Source organism: Mercenaria mercenaria, chromosome 11 (assembly GCF_021730395.1).
Source record: "Mercenaria mercenaria strain notata chromosome 11, MADL_Memer_1, whole genome shotgun sequence".
NCBI classification, from domain to species: Eukaryota; Metazoa; Mollusca; class Bivalvia; order Venerida; family Veneridae; genus Mercenaria; species Mercenaria mercenaria.
In genome coordinates, this window is record NC_069371.1 from 49,752,416 (window position 1) to 49,768,180 (window position 15,765).

The window sequence follows — 15,765 nt, forward strand, 5'->3', positions numbered from 1 at the left end:
AGTTTTTTTAACATAATAAGACACTGTTTTGACAAGTTAAGACCACACTTTGACATGATAACATGAAATGTCCCGACATAAGACAGCTGCGGCGCAGCCTTCCATAAATCGAAACATGTACATCCAATCACATATTTTTCAAGAACTGTCTTAGTTCTGCCAAATAGTGGTACTTTATTTACGTAATTTTCGTGTGAATGAGATGACCCCCTGTTTACATCGTTGTCATGGCAGGAGAAATTCGTTTGATGAAACGTTTTTTCAATACACATAAAATGTAGCAAATATTGTCAAAATGTATAATGAAATACTGTAAATGCAGTAAAAATATTCCATTTTGAAAAAAATAATCATTTCTTGGGTTTGTTTACATGACTGACCAATCAGAACGCACAGACACCTTATTCCCAGGTATACACTTACTTCATTCCCAGTAAATTCCCTGTACGTTTTTGAATTGGTGGTATCTGTCCATTATCCGTCAGAAAGCGTTAAGATAATAGGTTCGTATGGCATAACATTCTGATTTCCCTAATTGGCAGACGCGCTTATGTAGTGAAATAGACAGCCATATTTAGGCCAGAGTTTGTTGATGTTTCGTTACTCAGACCCTCCTGCCATATGTTCTGTCATTTTCAAAAAAAAAAAGAAATTTCTAAAATTTCATTTTTTTAAGGGCAATGATTGATGTTTTGCTGAGTTCTGATGATGACAACGTCAATATTTGTCAGAGCATTAGCCGTCAGAAAGTGTCTTCCATATGTAAATAATTGTGTGAAATTTAAGATTATCCTTGAACCATTTACATTCGATGAAAAAGCGAAATCCAGTATATCGACAGTTAAATGAAATAAAAGTTCTGTAAAGGCCAAGAACATGAAAGCATGAAACACTTTATAGTGTCTCAAATATATGCTAGATGTAACCAGATGTAAATAACAATGGCAACATTGAATGTGAATTTGACATGCATTTGGGAAATAAAATATGATATGGGAAGAGGTATATTGAGGTGACACAAGGAGCAACAAAGTGCTGCTGAACAAAGGAGTCATCCGATCAAGCTTTTAGTCACTTATCGTCTGTTGTTTTACTGCCTTTTCCCCCCTCCTCCTGTCAACATTTTTCTGCCCATAATCCGAGTAACAAAAATTATAAAACCCGGGCCTTATCTTGCTTTATAATTCTATTGAAAAGTTCACTACATGTACATTTTGTATAATGTATACTGTATATAGCATAGCAGAGGAAATTGAAATCAATAAGCATTAACTAATTTTTAATAGGGACATCACCTTTCATAAACAAGACCATTAATGTATCAATTTTGTACATTCTTACCTATTCCAGTTTTCTTTACATATGAGAAGAGTCAAGCTATTAGTTTGCATAAATTTTCACAGCATGTAAGTCACATCAGATCTTGTTGAACAAAGTTTAGGCAATTCATTTGTCAGTAGTGTTTCTTTTATGTAAGAGTTATTGAACTCTAACCATATTTTTGTATAATCATAATTACTTTTTCTGCTTGGTTGTATATGAATTCAGCTGCATTATCCTCTGTTTACCTGAATCTTGCCAGTATGTCTGTTGACATAAATGTCTGTCAGTCTGTCCGTCTACACACATGTCAAACTTATGAATAGGGGCCTATTGCATGTATTGTCACAAGTTATAGTTTGTTATGCAAGGGGAGTAATTCCTACGACAATGTCTCTTTATGTAAGTTATTGGTCTCTGATCGTAAATAACATATGTTACATGCCGCCTGTTACCTGAATCTTGACAGTATTATCGTTAGCACACCTGTCCGGCTACATATGTCCGAATATGTCTGTATTCCTATTATTTAAATGTATTACCATTTATTTGTTATGTTTACCTGTATATCATGTATGGTTGCTGATTTCTGCCAGTCTCGCATACCAGACGTCTACCATCGCTGACGAACTTGTCATGCATTCCACAACTGTTTCAGCCACACCTGTCACAACACCTGACATGCCTGTGCCGCAACAACTGTCACGCATTCCCCAACTGCTTTAGCCACACCTGCCACAACCGCATCTTCAAGTTGACTTGCTAGTCCGTCAACGCCGAGGACGGACTTTATCTTCAGAACAGGGTAACCTTCGCAGACCGGGCCAGTGCAGTCTCAATTCAACGCACTGGAATCGCATGTGAGATCACTAGCGCGGGACGTAGAAAAGTTACCTTAACAAAGCGAAGCCAGAGACAGGACACTAGTCTACGGAAACCCCACCAGCTCAAGGGTATCATTGGATATCTGGAATCTGACAAATAGCAGACTATATGTACAGAAATAACGGCTGAGGATGAGTCGATTCCGTCGCAATATCCGATATCAACGAAATTCGACAGTTAAAGATTGACACGCCAGGCCGCACATTTGGTTCAGCGGTTATTCCCCGAGCTCTTTGGAGAAACCAAGCATTTCACTATAACTGGACAGGAGGTGGGAACATGTAAAAAAATATTATGTGTTATTAGGAAGAGTGTAATAAGGCGATATGTCACCCACTTCTGTCCTGATATGATTAGCGATTCACTCGCGAGACAACGTTGTCTCAAAGGTTAAAGGACAGTTACGGAGAGTCTCGCGCACAGAACGGCGGCTAAAGAAAATATATCACCGGGTTTCTAATGTCTATCGCCAGGATTTTAAAGTCTATCACCTGGGTTCTAATGTCTATCATCAGGGCTGTAGTGCCTATCACTGGGGTCCTTTTTGCTATCACCGGGGTTCTAATGCCTATCACCGTGGTTCTTACTGCTATTATAGGGGTTCTGTTGCTTGTCACCGGGGTTGAAATATCTATCGTCGGGCTTCTTAAAAGTTTTTTCTACTATCACCACGGTTCGAATGTCTTTCAAAGGGGGATTCTTTCCGCTATTACATGGGTTGTAATGTCTATCACTGGGGGGTGTAATGACTATCACCGGTTTTTATGCCTACCGATGGGTTTACTGTACACCGGGAGTCTAAAACCCCCCGAGGTTTTTTAATCACACGGATTCTAGTGTCTATAAATGGGTTCTTTGCTATTAAGGGGTTGTATTGTCAAAACTCCGGGGTCCATGAAATACACCCCGGGTTCTAATGCCTAAAATGTTATAAAGGGTTTTTTTTGCTATCCCGGGTTCTTATGCTGTCACTGGGTTTTAATTCTATCATGGGGTTTTTATGCTGCCCGGGGGTTGTAATGTCTTACGGGATTGGGGTTTCTTGCTGGGCCCGGGGTTCTATGTCTATCACCGGGGTTTTATGCTGTCCCGGGGTTCTAAAGCCTATCACGGGGTTTTTACTGCTGTCACCGGGGGTTTTATGCCTATCACCGGGGGTTTTTACTGCTGTCACCGGGGTTCTAAAGTCTATCACCGGGGTTCTTTTCTGCTGTCACCGGGGGTTTAAGCCTTTAAACCCGGGGTTCTTATGCTGTCACCGGGTTTAAAAGTCTATCCCGGAGTTTTTACTGTTGTCACGGGTTCTAATGTCTACCCGGGGTTCTTACTCTGTCACCGGGGGTTTTTGTCTTTCACCGGGGTTTTTATGCTGTCCGGGGTTCTAATGCCTTACCGTATGGTTCATTTCTGCTATCACCGGGTTCTAAAACCTATATCCGAGGGTTCTTACTACATCGCAGGGTTCTAGTGTCCCATCAAAGGGGTTCTTCCTGCTGTCACCGGGTTCTAATGCCAATCACCGGGAGTTTTTAATGCTTCACCAGGGTTCTAATGCCTATAACGGGTACTTTTCATCCAGGGTTCTTTCTGCCCATCACCGGAGGTTCTTACTGCTGTCACGGGGTTCTAATGTCTATCACGGGGTTTTTACTGCTGTCACCGGGTTGTAATGCCTATCAAAGGGATTCTTCTGCTGTCACCGGGTTCTAATGCTATCACCGGGGTTCTTACTGCTGTCACCGGGGTTCTAGTGCCTATCACCGGGGTTCTTACTGCTGTCACCGGGGTTCTAATGCCTATCACCGGGGTTCTTACTGCTGTCACCGGGGTTCTAATGCCTATCACCGGAGTTCTTACTGCTGTCACCGGGGTTCTAATGCCTATCACCGGGGTTCTTACTGCTGTCACCGGGGTTCTAATGTCTATCACCGGGGTTCTTTACTGCTGTTCACCGGGGTTCTAATGCCTATCACCGGAGTTCTTACTGCTGTCACCGGGGTTCTAATGCCTATCACCGGGGTTCTTACTGCTGTCACCGGGGTTCTAATGCCTATCACCGGGGTTCTTACTGCTGTCACCGGGGTTCTAATGCCTATCACCGGGGTTCTTACTGCTGTCACCGGGGTTCTAATGCCTATCACCGGGGTTCTTACTGCTGTCACCGGGGTTCTTCCTGCTATCACCGGAGTTCTTACTGCTGTCACTGGGCTTCTAATGTCTATCACTGGGATTGTTACTGCTGTCACCGGGGTTGTAATGTCTATCACTGGGATTGTTACTGCTGTCACCGGGGTTCTAATGTCTATCACTGGGATTGTTACTGCTGTCACCGGGGTTCTAATGTCTATCACCGGGGTTCTTACTGCTGTCACCGGGGTTCTAATGCCTATCACCGGGGTTCTTACTGCTGTCACCGGGGTTCTAATGTCTATCACCGGGGTTCTTACTGCTGTCACCGGGGTTCTAATGCCTATCACCGGGGTTCTTACTGCTGTCACCGGGGTTCTAATGCCTATCACCGGGGTTCTTACTGCTGTCAACCGGGGTTCTAGTCTATCACCGGGGTTTCTTACTGGGTGTCACCGGGTTTTACTGCCCATCACCGGAGGTTCTTACTGCTGTCACGGGGCTTTAATGTCTATCACTGGGTTTTACTGCTGTCACCGGGGTTCTAATGTCCTATCACCGGGATTGTTACTGCTGTCACCGGGGTTCTAATGTCTATCACCGGGGTTCTTACTGCTGTCACCGGGGTTCTAATGCCTATCACCGGGGTTCTTACTGCTGTCACCGGGGTTCTAATGCTATCACCGGGGTTCTACTGCTGTCACCGGGTTCTAAAGTCCTATCACCGGGGTTCTTACTGCTGTCATCGGGTTCTAATGCCTATCACCGGGGTTCTTACTGCTGTCACCGGGTTCTATGCTATCACCGGGGTTCTTATGCCCGTCACCGGGTTCTAATGCTATCACCGGGGTTCTTCCTGCTATCACCGGAGTTCTTACTGTTTCACCGGGTTCTAATGTCTATCACGGATTCTTACTGCTGTCACCGGGCTTCTAATGTCTATCACTGGGGGTTTTACTGCTGTCACGGGGTTCTAATGTCTATCACCGGGGTTTTACTGCTGTCACCGGGGTTCTAATGTCTATCACCGGGGTTTCCCTTACCGGGACTTTTCACCGGGGTTCTAATGCCTATCACCGGAGTTCTTACTGCTGTCACCGGGGTTCTAATGTCTATCACCGGAGTTCTTACTGCTGTCACCGGGGTTCTAATGTCTATCACCGGAGTTCTTACTGCTGTCACCGGGGTTCTAATGTCTATCACCGGGGTTCTTACTGCTGTCACCGGGGTTCTAATGCCTATCACCGGAGTTCTTACTGCTGTCACCGGGGTTCTAATGCCTATCACCGGGGTTCTTACTGCTGTCACCGGGGTTCTAATGCCTATCACCGGGGTTCTTACTGCTGTCACCGGGTTCTAATGCCTATCACCGGGTTCTTACTGCTGTCCCCCGGGGGTTTTAATGCCTATCACCGGGGTTCTTACTGCTGTCACCGGGGTTCTAATGCCTATCACCGGGGTTCTTACTGCTGTCACCGGGGTTCTAATGCCTATCACCGGGGTTCTTACTGCTGTCACCGGGGTTCTAATGCCTATCACCGGGGTTCTTACTGCTGTCACCGGGGTTCTAATGCCTATCACCGGGGTTCTTCTGCTGTCACCGGAGTTCTAAATGCCTATCACCGGGTTCTTACTGTTGTCACCGGGTTCTAATGCCTATCACCGGTTCTTACTGCTGTCAAACCGGGTTCTAATGCTATCACCGGAGTTCTTACTGCTGTCACCGGGGTTCTAATGCCTATCACCGGGGTTCTTACTGCTGTCACCGGGGTTCTAATGCCTATCACCGGGGTTCTTACTGCTGTCACCGGGGTTCTAATGCCTATCACCGGGGTTCTTACTGCTGTCCACCGGGATTCTAATGCCTATCACCGGGGTTCTTACTGCTGTCACCGGGGTTCTAATGCCTACCACCGGGGTTCTTACTACGGATCTGCACGGTGTTCAGTCTATCAGGGGTTAAGCTACCGGGTTCTAACATTAGTTCTTACTGGGCCCAAATTAAAGATAGACGGTTCCTTATAGAAGTTTTAGCTTTAATGGGTTCTAATGTCATCACCTGGGATTTTCAAAGTGACACTCGGAGTTAATGTCATCATTTGGGGGTATATGTGCATTAATTCATCATGTTGCTCTTCAACCTTCAAGTCTTATTCTCCGATCACGTTAAATGGCAACCGGTTTTATCAGGTTTTGTTTACATCAACTCTTCGCGGGTTAATGTTCGTTTTTTACTGGTACCTTCCAAAATGTTATACCGGTTTTACGCTGTCACTCTATGTATACGAGGGTTATATGCTGGCCGGGGTTTAAATTTCTATCTACGTGGTTACTTCCTATCATTTTTAAGCCTACCTTATAGGACCGTTCAAGATCAGAGAGTTAGCGCAGGGTCTATGGATCATGGGGGTTCTTCTGCGGGGGGTTTATGTTCTATCCTCGGCGGTGCGTATGTTTTTTGTAAGGGGTTTTAATGGACCTGGTTCTAAATCATTCCGTTCTTACCTTTACGGTTCATGTGGGGTTCTTCACTGCTTCAGGAGTTTTGTACTACACGGGTTTTTTAGAATCCAGGAACACGTTGGTAAGCTTTTAACTTTAAATTTTACCCGTTCCATGATGAATACAGGTTCAAAATCAGGGTATTTAAAACCAAAACAAAACAAACAAATCCTAAACTTAATATGTAGGAAACATGTTGCTCAATAATTTTTTTTCATATTACAACATGGAAAAAATGTTTATATTTTGAGGGCCTCCTGCCAGTGATTAAGGTTTTGTTGACTTTCTAACAAAAATGACCTTTATATCGATGTGGGTTCGAGCCTATTGGATCGTTTTGGGAAATTCTTCATGTGAAGAAAGCCATCTATGGCATAGGGGAAGGTGGGGTGGTGTTAAGGGTTTGACCTCTGGCGTGAATGTTGTAATGCAACGGAAAGGGCACATTCTTCTCCCCTCAAAGCTGGAAAGTCGCCCTTGACCTAAATGTGTTTTCTCGACGGTTATACCCAACCAAAATTAGAAACTACCCAGTTTACCAGTTTCATGACTAAAGTATTTGTAAATTTAAAATGAAGAATCCTATTATAGGTGGAAATGTTTGTTCAAGATTTTTTCATTTTAACATAAATTCACTTGTTGGGCCGAAGTGTTGTGGACTCAAATAAGACCCGCACGGATAAGATGTTCGTGCTCATCGGGGTAAGATTCGTTCGTAAGAAGATAATTAAATCGGTTATTTCTAAGGTGGCTACTGATGTAAAATACAGGGATGGGTTTTATCAAACTATTCCAGTATGGCCTAAAACTTTTATAGGCATTCCACAAAAAAATCACCAATCACAGTCAAAATTTAAAATTTTAAATTTATACAAAATATGTATATTTTCAGAATTTTTTTGCTTAAATATTTTCTCGACAAAGATGTCTCAAAAAAATGTGGCGGATAAAGAAGTCTCCAAATAAAGCGGTAAATAATAACAATAGCTATTTTTGAATGACATTAAGCGTCAATAAGATTTTACAACATGGACAATTAAGATACATTCAAAAAAGAAATTTCCATAATGATAATAACATTTTCAAAATTAGAATATCAGAATATAAATTATTTGAAAACGAATAAAGAAGTTTTAAATCAATGTAAAAATAATTTTTGTAAAATTACAGTAAAAATTTAAAATGCTATTAAGATCATTACAAAAAAAATTCTTTAATTTTGATTGAAAAGTAGATTTATATTATTAGTATGAATTTAAATTGTAAGAAGAAGTGAATTCCATAAAATTTTTATCATGTTTAAGCTAAATTTGTACAGAGTTCTTTTTAAATTTCTAATAGAATATATATTTGAGTTTTTATTAGAAAGGGAGAATTGCAATGGTCATTTGTAACTAAATGTTTTTTCAATCTTTGAAATGAATAGGACAATGTTTTTTACCCTTTTGGGCATTAGAACAAATTGAAATATGGTATTAGGCAACCTGTTTCTCAAAAAAAGATTTAGAAGGTTTGAATTTCTTAATACTTCATCAAAGTTGCTACACTTTGATTTGTAATTATTTTATAGCGCGTCTCTGCAAAGATGTAATTTTATCAGTGTCCGATTTGTGACAAAGTCCCCAGACATTGCAACAATACTCCATGGTTGACATAATATATGCATTGTAATACAATAGTTTCATCTCATCTGTTAAGAAAAATGCAATTCTTCTAAGTAGAGCAATTTTTGAGTTTAGTTTATTGGCCACGGTACTAACGTGGGATTGCCAAGACAGAGTTTCATCGATATATACACCTAGAACTTTCTGATACTTCACATTTTCAATGACCGAACCGTCTAGAATTAACTCAAGTTTTTTAGTATGTTTTATTTTGACTCTAGTGCTCAATACCATACATTTTGTTTTTGAAGGATGAAGTGACATGTTATTTATTTTACACCAATTATGGACACTATTTAGGCTATACTGAAGTTCAGACTGAATTTTTGTAATACTGCCGGCGGATTTATGTAGGGTGGAGTCATCGGCATATAGATCAATGTTGGTAGTATTTGAAATTAACGCCATGTCATTGATATATATCAGGAAAAGAAGGGGAGTAAGAAGTATGGATCCTTGCGGGACACCTGATTGTACTGTCATTCTTTTGGAATGCAGCTTCTTTACTTCTAGAGTCTGTGTTCGATTAGCTAAATAACATTTAAATATATCCAATGTTCTGTCTGTAAAATGGTAAATGGGATCTGGCCAGTCATCGAAAGGAACCGAGATATTATGCCAATACAAGCTGTGTGCAAGTTTGATTAAAGTTGATTGCAAAATGTTGTCTCTGTTATTTTCACAAGCCGAAAATAGCACATTTTGGGGGCCAAAACTGTGCGATGCATGACGGGATCTGGCCAGTTATCGAAAGGAACCCAGATATTATACCAAATTTGTTAACATATTCCGCTGAATTTATTGACTGTGCCCTATCGAGCATAAAATACATTCTCCACATATTCCACGGAATATATATTGTATTTGTGATTTAGTTCAATTTATAATATTATCTGGCCTGTCATAATCATGGCCTAAAAATATTCCGTGGAATATATGTCTTCAGAAGAACTGATTCTGCACGAACGTATAAAGGGTATTTCAAAGTTTCAGGTTCCGTAATATTAACTGTTTATTGAAATGTGACTGCTCTATTTATATATTATATATATTGTATTTAGATATAGATACTATACAAGAATTTCATTAGGAAAGGTAAAACGGAAGCATTCAAAATAACAGGTTCTGGTGCAATCCAGTCTGTTTTAAATGTGCAACATCCCTCTCGCTCTTTAACACCAGCTAATTTAAAAGCGGAACTGTATTATGTAGGGAATATTGTATGTAAATATTTGTTTGTTGTTTTTTTTTTCAGTGTAAGATTGAAGTCGTCACAATTGAAATTATAGGATGTGAACGATATTTTGATCTTGTTTGTAAAACCAACAAACCTTCTTTTTTATTCCATGTTTTGACTAAATATAACCATTTTATGGTTTCCTACCAGAGAAAAAAAAAATATATATATATTTCTGTAATATTTTGATCATTCACTGAAAACATGTAATGAATTGATATTTATTTATTGGGGTTATGGTCCCAAAGGATCAGAAAACATAACAAAAATATGTCATGGTGTATTTTTATTTTGATTTATGAAAGATATAGCAATATACATGTACTAAATGTAACTGTTAAGGTATTTCTGCACATCTGATACACTTTTTTTCCTTTGCTGCTTCACGTTAAACTTCTTTAGTGTATCTTCTCCTTTTCAGCGTCACCTGCAATTTATATAAGAACAAAATCAACACATTTTCGGATTGAACTGAAAGTCTTTCTAACACGGCCAAAGTCTTTTCTGTATTGAACATAGAAGCCTGAAACTGTTTTATGAATTCTAATATGCTTGTTTCTGTTAATGCATCCTTACACTAAAATGACGTCACGTTACCGTGCGACGATGTCAATGTTTTTGTTACGACCAAGATTGAGCGCTACTATTTTTTCTACCGTTTTTTTATTAAGAGCATAATTTTATTAGAATCGAAATAATGTATAGCAAAGTCGTGTTTTACTTAAATTAGATCTAATTCACTCAAAATTGGTAAAACGTCCAAAGAATAATTCACAAAGGCTATGCCCTCGTGAAATTATTTCGCGAAGGTATAACCTATTTTTGTGCAGTAATAACGTTAAAACACGTTTTTTTCTATACATTGTCAAACGTAACAAAAGAAAAGCGCGCCGAAATGGCAAATATTAGGTTAATATCTTCAAAGATGTTGGTAACAGACATAATTGAAATAATATATCTCATTTAGTGAGTTGCTATTTAAAAAAAATCATTGCCGTTTGTATGTGTATTATTGTATCACTTGGGCTGCTCCCTTGTGATATAATGGCATCACATCAGAAATCCAAACAATGACTTTATTTAAACAACAAATCACTAAATGAGATATAATTATACATATTTTTTAATGAACAGGTAGATTCTACTATGTAATTTATGCCATATTTTTAGCAGCATACATGCAATTATGGGGCTGCATTCAATGTGTGCCCTTAACAGGGCTTAGCACGATAACCAGAATAAAAATGTTTAATCTAGTTTTTGCTGTTTCAGTTGAAATATAAATGATACGTCATTTCGACATACTGTCTGGTGTCATGCAGGCATCAAAAAGAGTGCTAATCCACTTGATCTTGTTTTGTTTTTCTTTCTTTTTGATAAAATACCTTTCAGAATAGAAATGAAATATCGGAATAGTGTTACACTTAATTTACCCACACATTGTACTAGTTATTAGACGAAGCAAATAACTCTTTAGGCGTGTACGCACTCCCAGATTATTATGTAGAATGTGTTACTTCCTATAACTTAACGCTCTTAAAACAAAATCATGTCACATTTTACTTTACTTTGCGTCATACAATGCTTCTCCTAATTCATCCGCTTGAATACATAAACATGTCTTAGAATCGAAATGATATTGTATATACATTTTATATGTCCAAGTACGATTAATTCATTCGGGCTACGCCCTTGTGAAATATATTTAGGATTGATTCATAAATAATTACTTTTTGACTGGAACCTGCTAAAGGCTTCCATGTACTCAATATATAGAATTGTAAGTTTGTTGTTAAATTTAGCTTAACATTCAAGTGCAATTTAAGCCAGTGGTAAAAATAAATTAGATTAATGTAAACTTAACAATGAAAATGATTTCAGCCGCTCAGCAATGAACGACACTGTAATAATTGTCAGTCAAAGGTTATTACAATCTACCTCGTTAGAAGTTTATGACATAAAGTTAGTGTATATTCGTGAACATTTAGTATACCTGATAATTTCACTCTGTTAATGTGTATAGTGTGTAAATCTTATATACCTGTATTGGAATTTCATCATCAGAGTAACATTCATCAACGTTATCTGTCAACGCATGTCGTATTTCTGTTTTTTCAATTTTTCTCAACTCCTCAAGAGGTGCTGTAAGTTGCTCTTTATCTGGAAGAAAATATTTTGCATGTCATGAAAGAAAATGCTTTTGCATACCAATCAGTCTAAATTATGATAGTACTTCGTAATTGTGCTATGTTGTTGCAGGACTGCCAATCATTTTAGCTACTTATAAAACTGATTTATCAATACTAAAAGATCCAACTTTAACAGCGTATGACGAAACATTTACAAGGAGAGCCAACCAGCTTTACCAAGTAAACATTTTAATCTAAAAGACACTATCAGCGTTTTGTCAACTACGCATTCTAAAAGTCCTGTACTGAATGTAACTGTTACCCAAGTAAAAGGAACTGCATTAAAAGCAACAAGCAAACGGACTGAAGAAAGTCACGCCCAAATGATACCAAATCCCCGTTGCAGTTTAAAGTTATGCTTGGTAACTGCCTTATAGATATCTATGTCTGTCTCCCTCCTAAGTGTAATTAACATTTCTTTGAATTTAGGTGGTAGCACGTAGTTAAGAAATATTTTGTTTCAAAGCGTTTTAAATACCTTCTTCAATCTCATCAAAGAAGTTTGACCACCAACTTAGTTCATCTTTTTTAAAAAACCTTTCGTTCTTCGACAAGTCTGCTTTAAGTCTATCTGTTGTTATTTTGTTTGTTTTGGCATTCGTCGGAAGTCCCTTTGGTTTCTCAGTCAAAATTCCTATCCCACCACTTCCTGCACAGTAATTCCATTCCTAAGATATAAGAAATACTTCACGTGTACATAAAACAAGAGGGCCACGATGACCCTGGGTCGCTCATCTGAATAACACACCATAACAGTGTAAACGTGTTTTCATAGTAACAAGTATTCTGACCAGTTTTCATTAAGATTGGACCAAACATCTTGAGGGTAAATAAGAATTTTCTTTGATTTGACCTAGTTTTTAACCCCAAATGACCAAGACTCGTGCTTGTCCAAGATTCCATAAAAAAAATATTCTGACAAAGTTTCAGGAAGAATGAAAAAAATGAACTCTAGAGTGTATATAAGCTTTTCCTTTGATTTCACCTAATGACCTAGTTTTTGACCTCACACGATCCACATTCGAAATCATACAAGACTTTAAACAACAGTGTAAACATTTTGACCAAATTTCATAAAGAAATGGTCAACAATGTGGCCTCTAAAGTGTTTTCAAGCTTTTCCTTTGATTTGACTGGATGAACTAGTATCTGACCCAACATGACCAAAATTCAAACCTGACCTATAAGTCATCAAGACAAAAAATGTAATCAAATTTCATGAAGATCCAGTGTCCAATTGCATACATGTTTTTTTTTATTTGTCCTTGCGACCTAGTTTTTGACCACAGATTATCCATATTCAAACTTGACCTAGATTTCATCAAGGCAGCTAGTCTGACTAAATTTTATTAACATGCATTGTAAAATGCAGCCCCATATTGCGTACTAGTTGGTTTTCTTTCATTTTTGCAGGTGACCTAGTTTTTGACCCCAGATAACCCATATTCAAACTTAAGTTCTAGCATGACTCGGTTTGATTTCCAGTTAAACAAAGGAGGAAATCAAGCTCTGTATATTCTGCGATAAACAACGGTTGACGCGCGGACCGGTAAGACAGCATTATGACGTCAAATTGCCACATGACGACCGATACATTACTTCTCGGGTAAATGAAATCCAGCATAATATTTATTAAAATATGTCAGTGAGCTATCGGAATGAAAACAATAAAGGTCTTCTTGTGATTTATCGTCTAATTTACCACGGTTCATCGTTCAGATGCTTCAGTATTTAACCAATTGGGCTAACGCTCTCGTGGTTCAATTCCTACACATCTGAACTCTGAACCGTGGTAAATTAGACGATAAACCACTCGAAGGCCTTGATTATTTGTTAACTATTTTGCATCCAGACAAACATTCTGATCAAATGTCATGAAGATCGGGTGTAAAATGCAGTGCCTATTGCTTACACAAGAATTTTCTTTGATTTTAGTGACCTAGTTTTTGATTCCAGATAATTCATATTCAAACTTTACCTAGATGTTATTAAGGCAATTATTCTGACAAAATTTCATGAACCTCGATTGAAAAATACAACCTCTATCGCATACAGAGTGTTTTTCTTTGATTTGTCCTACTGACCTAATTTTTGTTCCCTGATGACCGATATTCGAATGTGACCTAGATTTCATCAAGGCTATCATTTTGATCAATTTTTATGAATGTCTAGTGTAAAATGCACACCCTGTTGCGTTTTAAGGTTTCTCTTTGATTTGTGCAGGTGACATAGCTTTTGACCCCAGATAAGCCATATTCGAACTTGACCTAGATTGCATCCACATAAACATTCTGCTCAAATTTCATGAAGATCCGGTATAAAATGCAGTCCCCATTGCATACACAAGGTTTTTCTATGATTTGACCTAGTGACCTAGCTTTTGATCCCAGATAACCCATATTCAAGCAAGACCTTAACTTGATCAAGGCAATTCTGACCAAATTTCATGAAGATCAATCGAAAAATACAGCCTCTATCGCATACATAAGGTTTCTCTTTGAGTTGACCTAGTGATCTAGTTATTGACCCCAGATGACCAATATTCTAACTTGACCTATATTTTATCAAGGCACTTATTCGGACAATTTTTTTATGAATATCCAGTGTAAAATACAGCCCCTATTGCGTACACAAGGGTTTTCTTAATTTGACCGGGTGACCTAGTTTTTGACCCTTGATAACCCATATTCAGACTCGACCTAGGTTTTATCCAGACAAACATTCTGATCATATTTCATGAAGATCGGGTGTAAAATGCAGTCTCAACTGCATACACAAGATTTTTCTTTGATTTGACCTTTTGACCTAGTTTTGACCCCAGGTAACCCATATTCAAACTTGGCCTAGATATCATCGCGGCAACTATTCTGATCAAATTTAATGACGATCAATTGAAGAACAAGCCTCTATCGCATACACAAGCTGAATGTTGACAGACGACAGACGACGGACATCGAGCGATCACAATAACTCACCTGAGCATGCTCAGGTGAGCTAAAAACAACAAAACAATAACTATATTATGACAAAACACCATGTGCTCCTGCATTATAAATCAACACGTGATAAGTTAAAGCAGACAAGGAAGTATCGCAATTCAGATTTAAATCGGTGAATAGGTCTTCAGCCGAATCATGTTTAAGGCATTGTGCATTAATCTTAAAAAACATTTTCGCTCATAATCAGGGAATACGAACGCTTAGCGCAAAGCATTTATTGATGATGTTAATATGTACAGCTTTGTTTATCATGTGTAGCGGTTAAGGAAATGAAACCATCGTTTCATACTTGAAAACATTCATCTATCTTCATATTATATATATATAAAAAAAGATGCTTACAGCATCTGTTGGCCATGCCTTCCATAACAATACAACCTCTCCAATTTCGTTTCTACAAATTTTGTATGCATGTGGTTTGGAATGACCCTCTATGTCATTTAGGTATGGTGACATCCATGACACAAAATCATATGTTTCTTCAAGTTTGTACCCGAATAGGCCCGGACTTTGACTACCACTCCAAATGTCCATTAACTGTGTAAGTGTGTTAGCATTGCTGTGATGCAACTTCCTGCTGAAACTAAACAATGATACAGGTTTAATATAATCTATTTCGTGAATTATCATCACATCTATTTCGTGAATTACAACAAAAAATTGATAATTTTAGATGTTTATTTATTTATAACTCAATTATATTTTCTAGATTTTATGCCCCCGAAGGTGGGCATATTAAAATCGCTCTGTGCGTCCGTCCGTCCGTCTGTCCGTAACTTTGTAAATTCTTGGCCGGGCTGTAACTCTGCTATTCATGGTGAGATTTTGAAATAGCTTTGCAT

General features: G+C 38.5%; 1 protein-coding gene across 1 annotated transcript; it reads right to left on the reverse strand.

Annotated features, from left to right (window-relative positions):
- Nucleotides 1-10,008: 10,008 nt before the first annotated feature.
- Nucleotides 10,009-15,553, reverse strand: LOC123555383 (uncharacterized). The gene is made up of 4 exons (XM_053518088.1): nucleotides 15,266-15,553; nucleotides 12,403-12,592; nucleotides 11,777-11,895; nucleotides 10,009-10,162 (listed from the first exon to the last, which is right to left on the reverse strand). The coding sequence occupies exons 1-4, from the start codon at nucleotides 15,551-15,553 to the stop codon at nucleotides 10,124-10,126; spliced, it is 636 nt and encodes a 211-aa protein (XP_053374063.1). The 3' UTR covers nucleotides 10,009-10,123.
- Nucleotides 15,554-15,765: the final 212 nt, after the last annotated feature.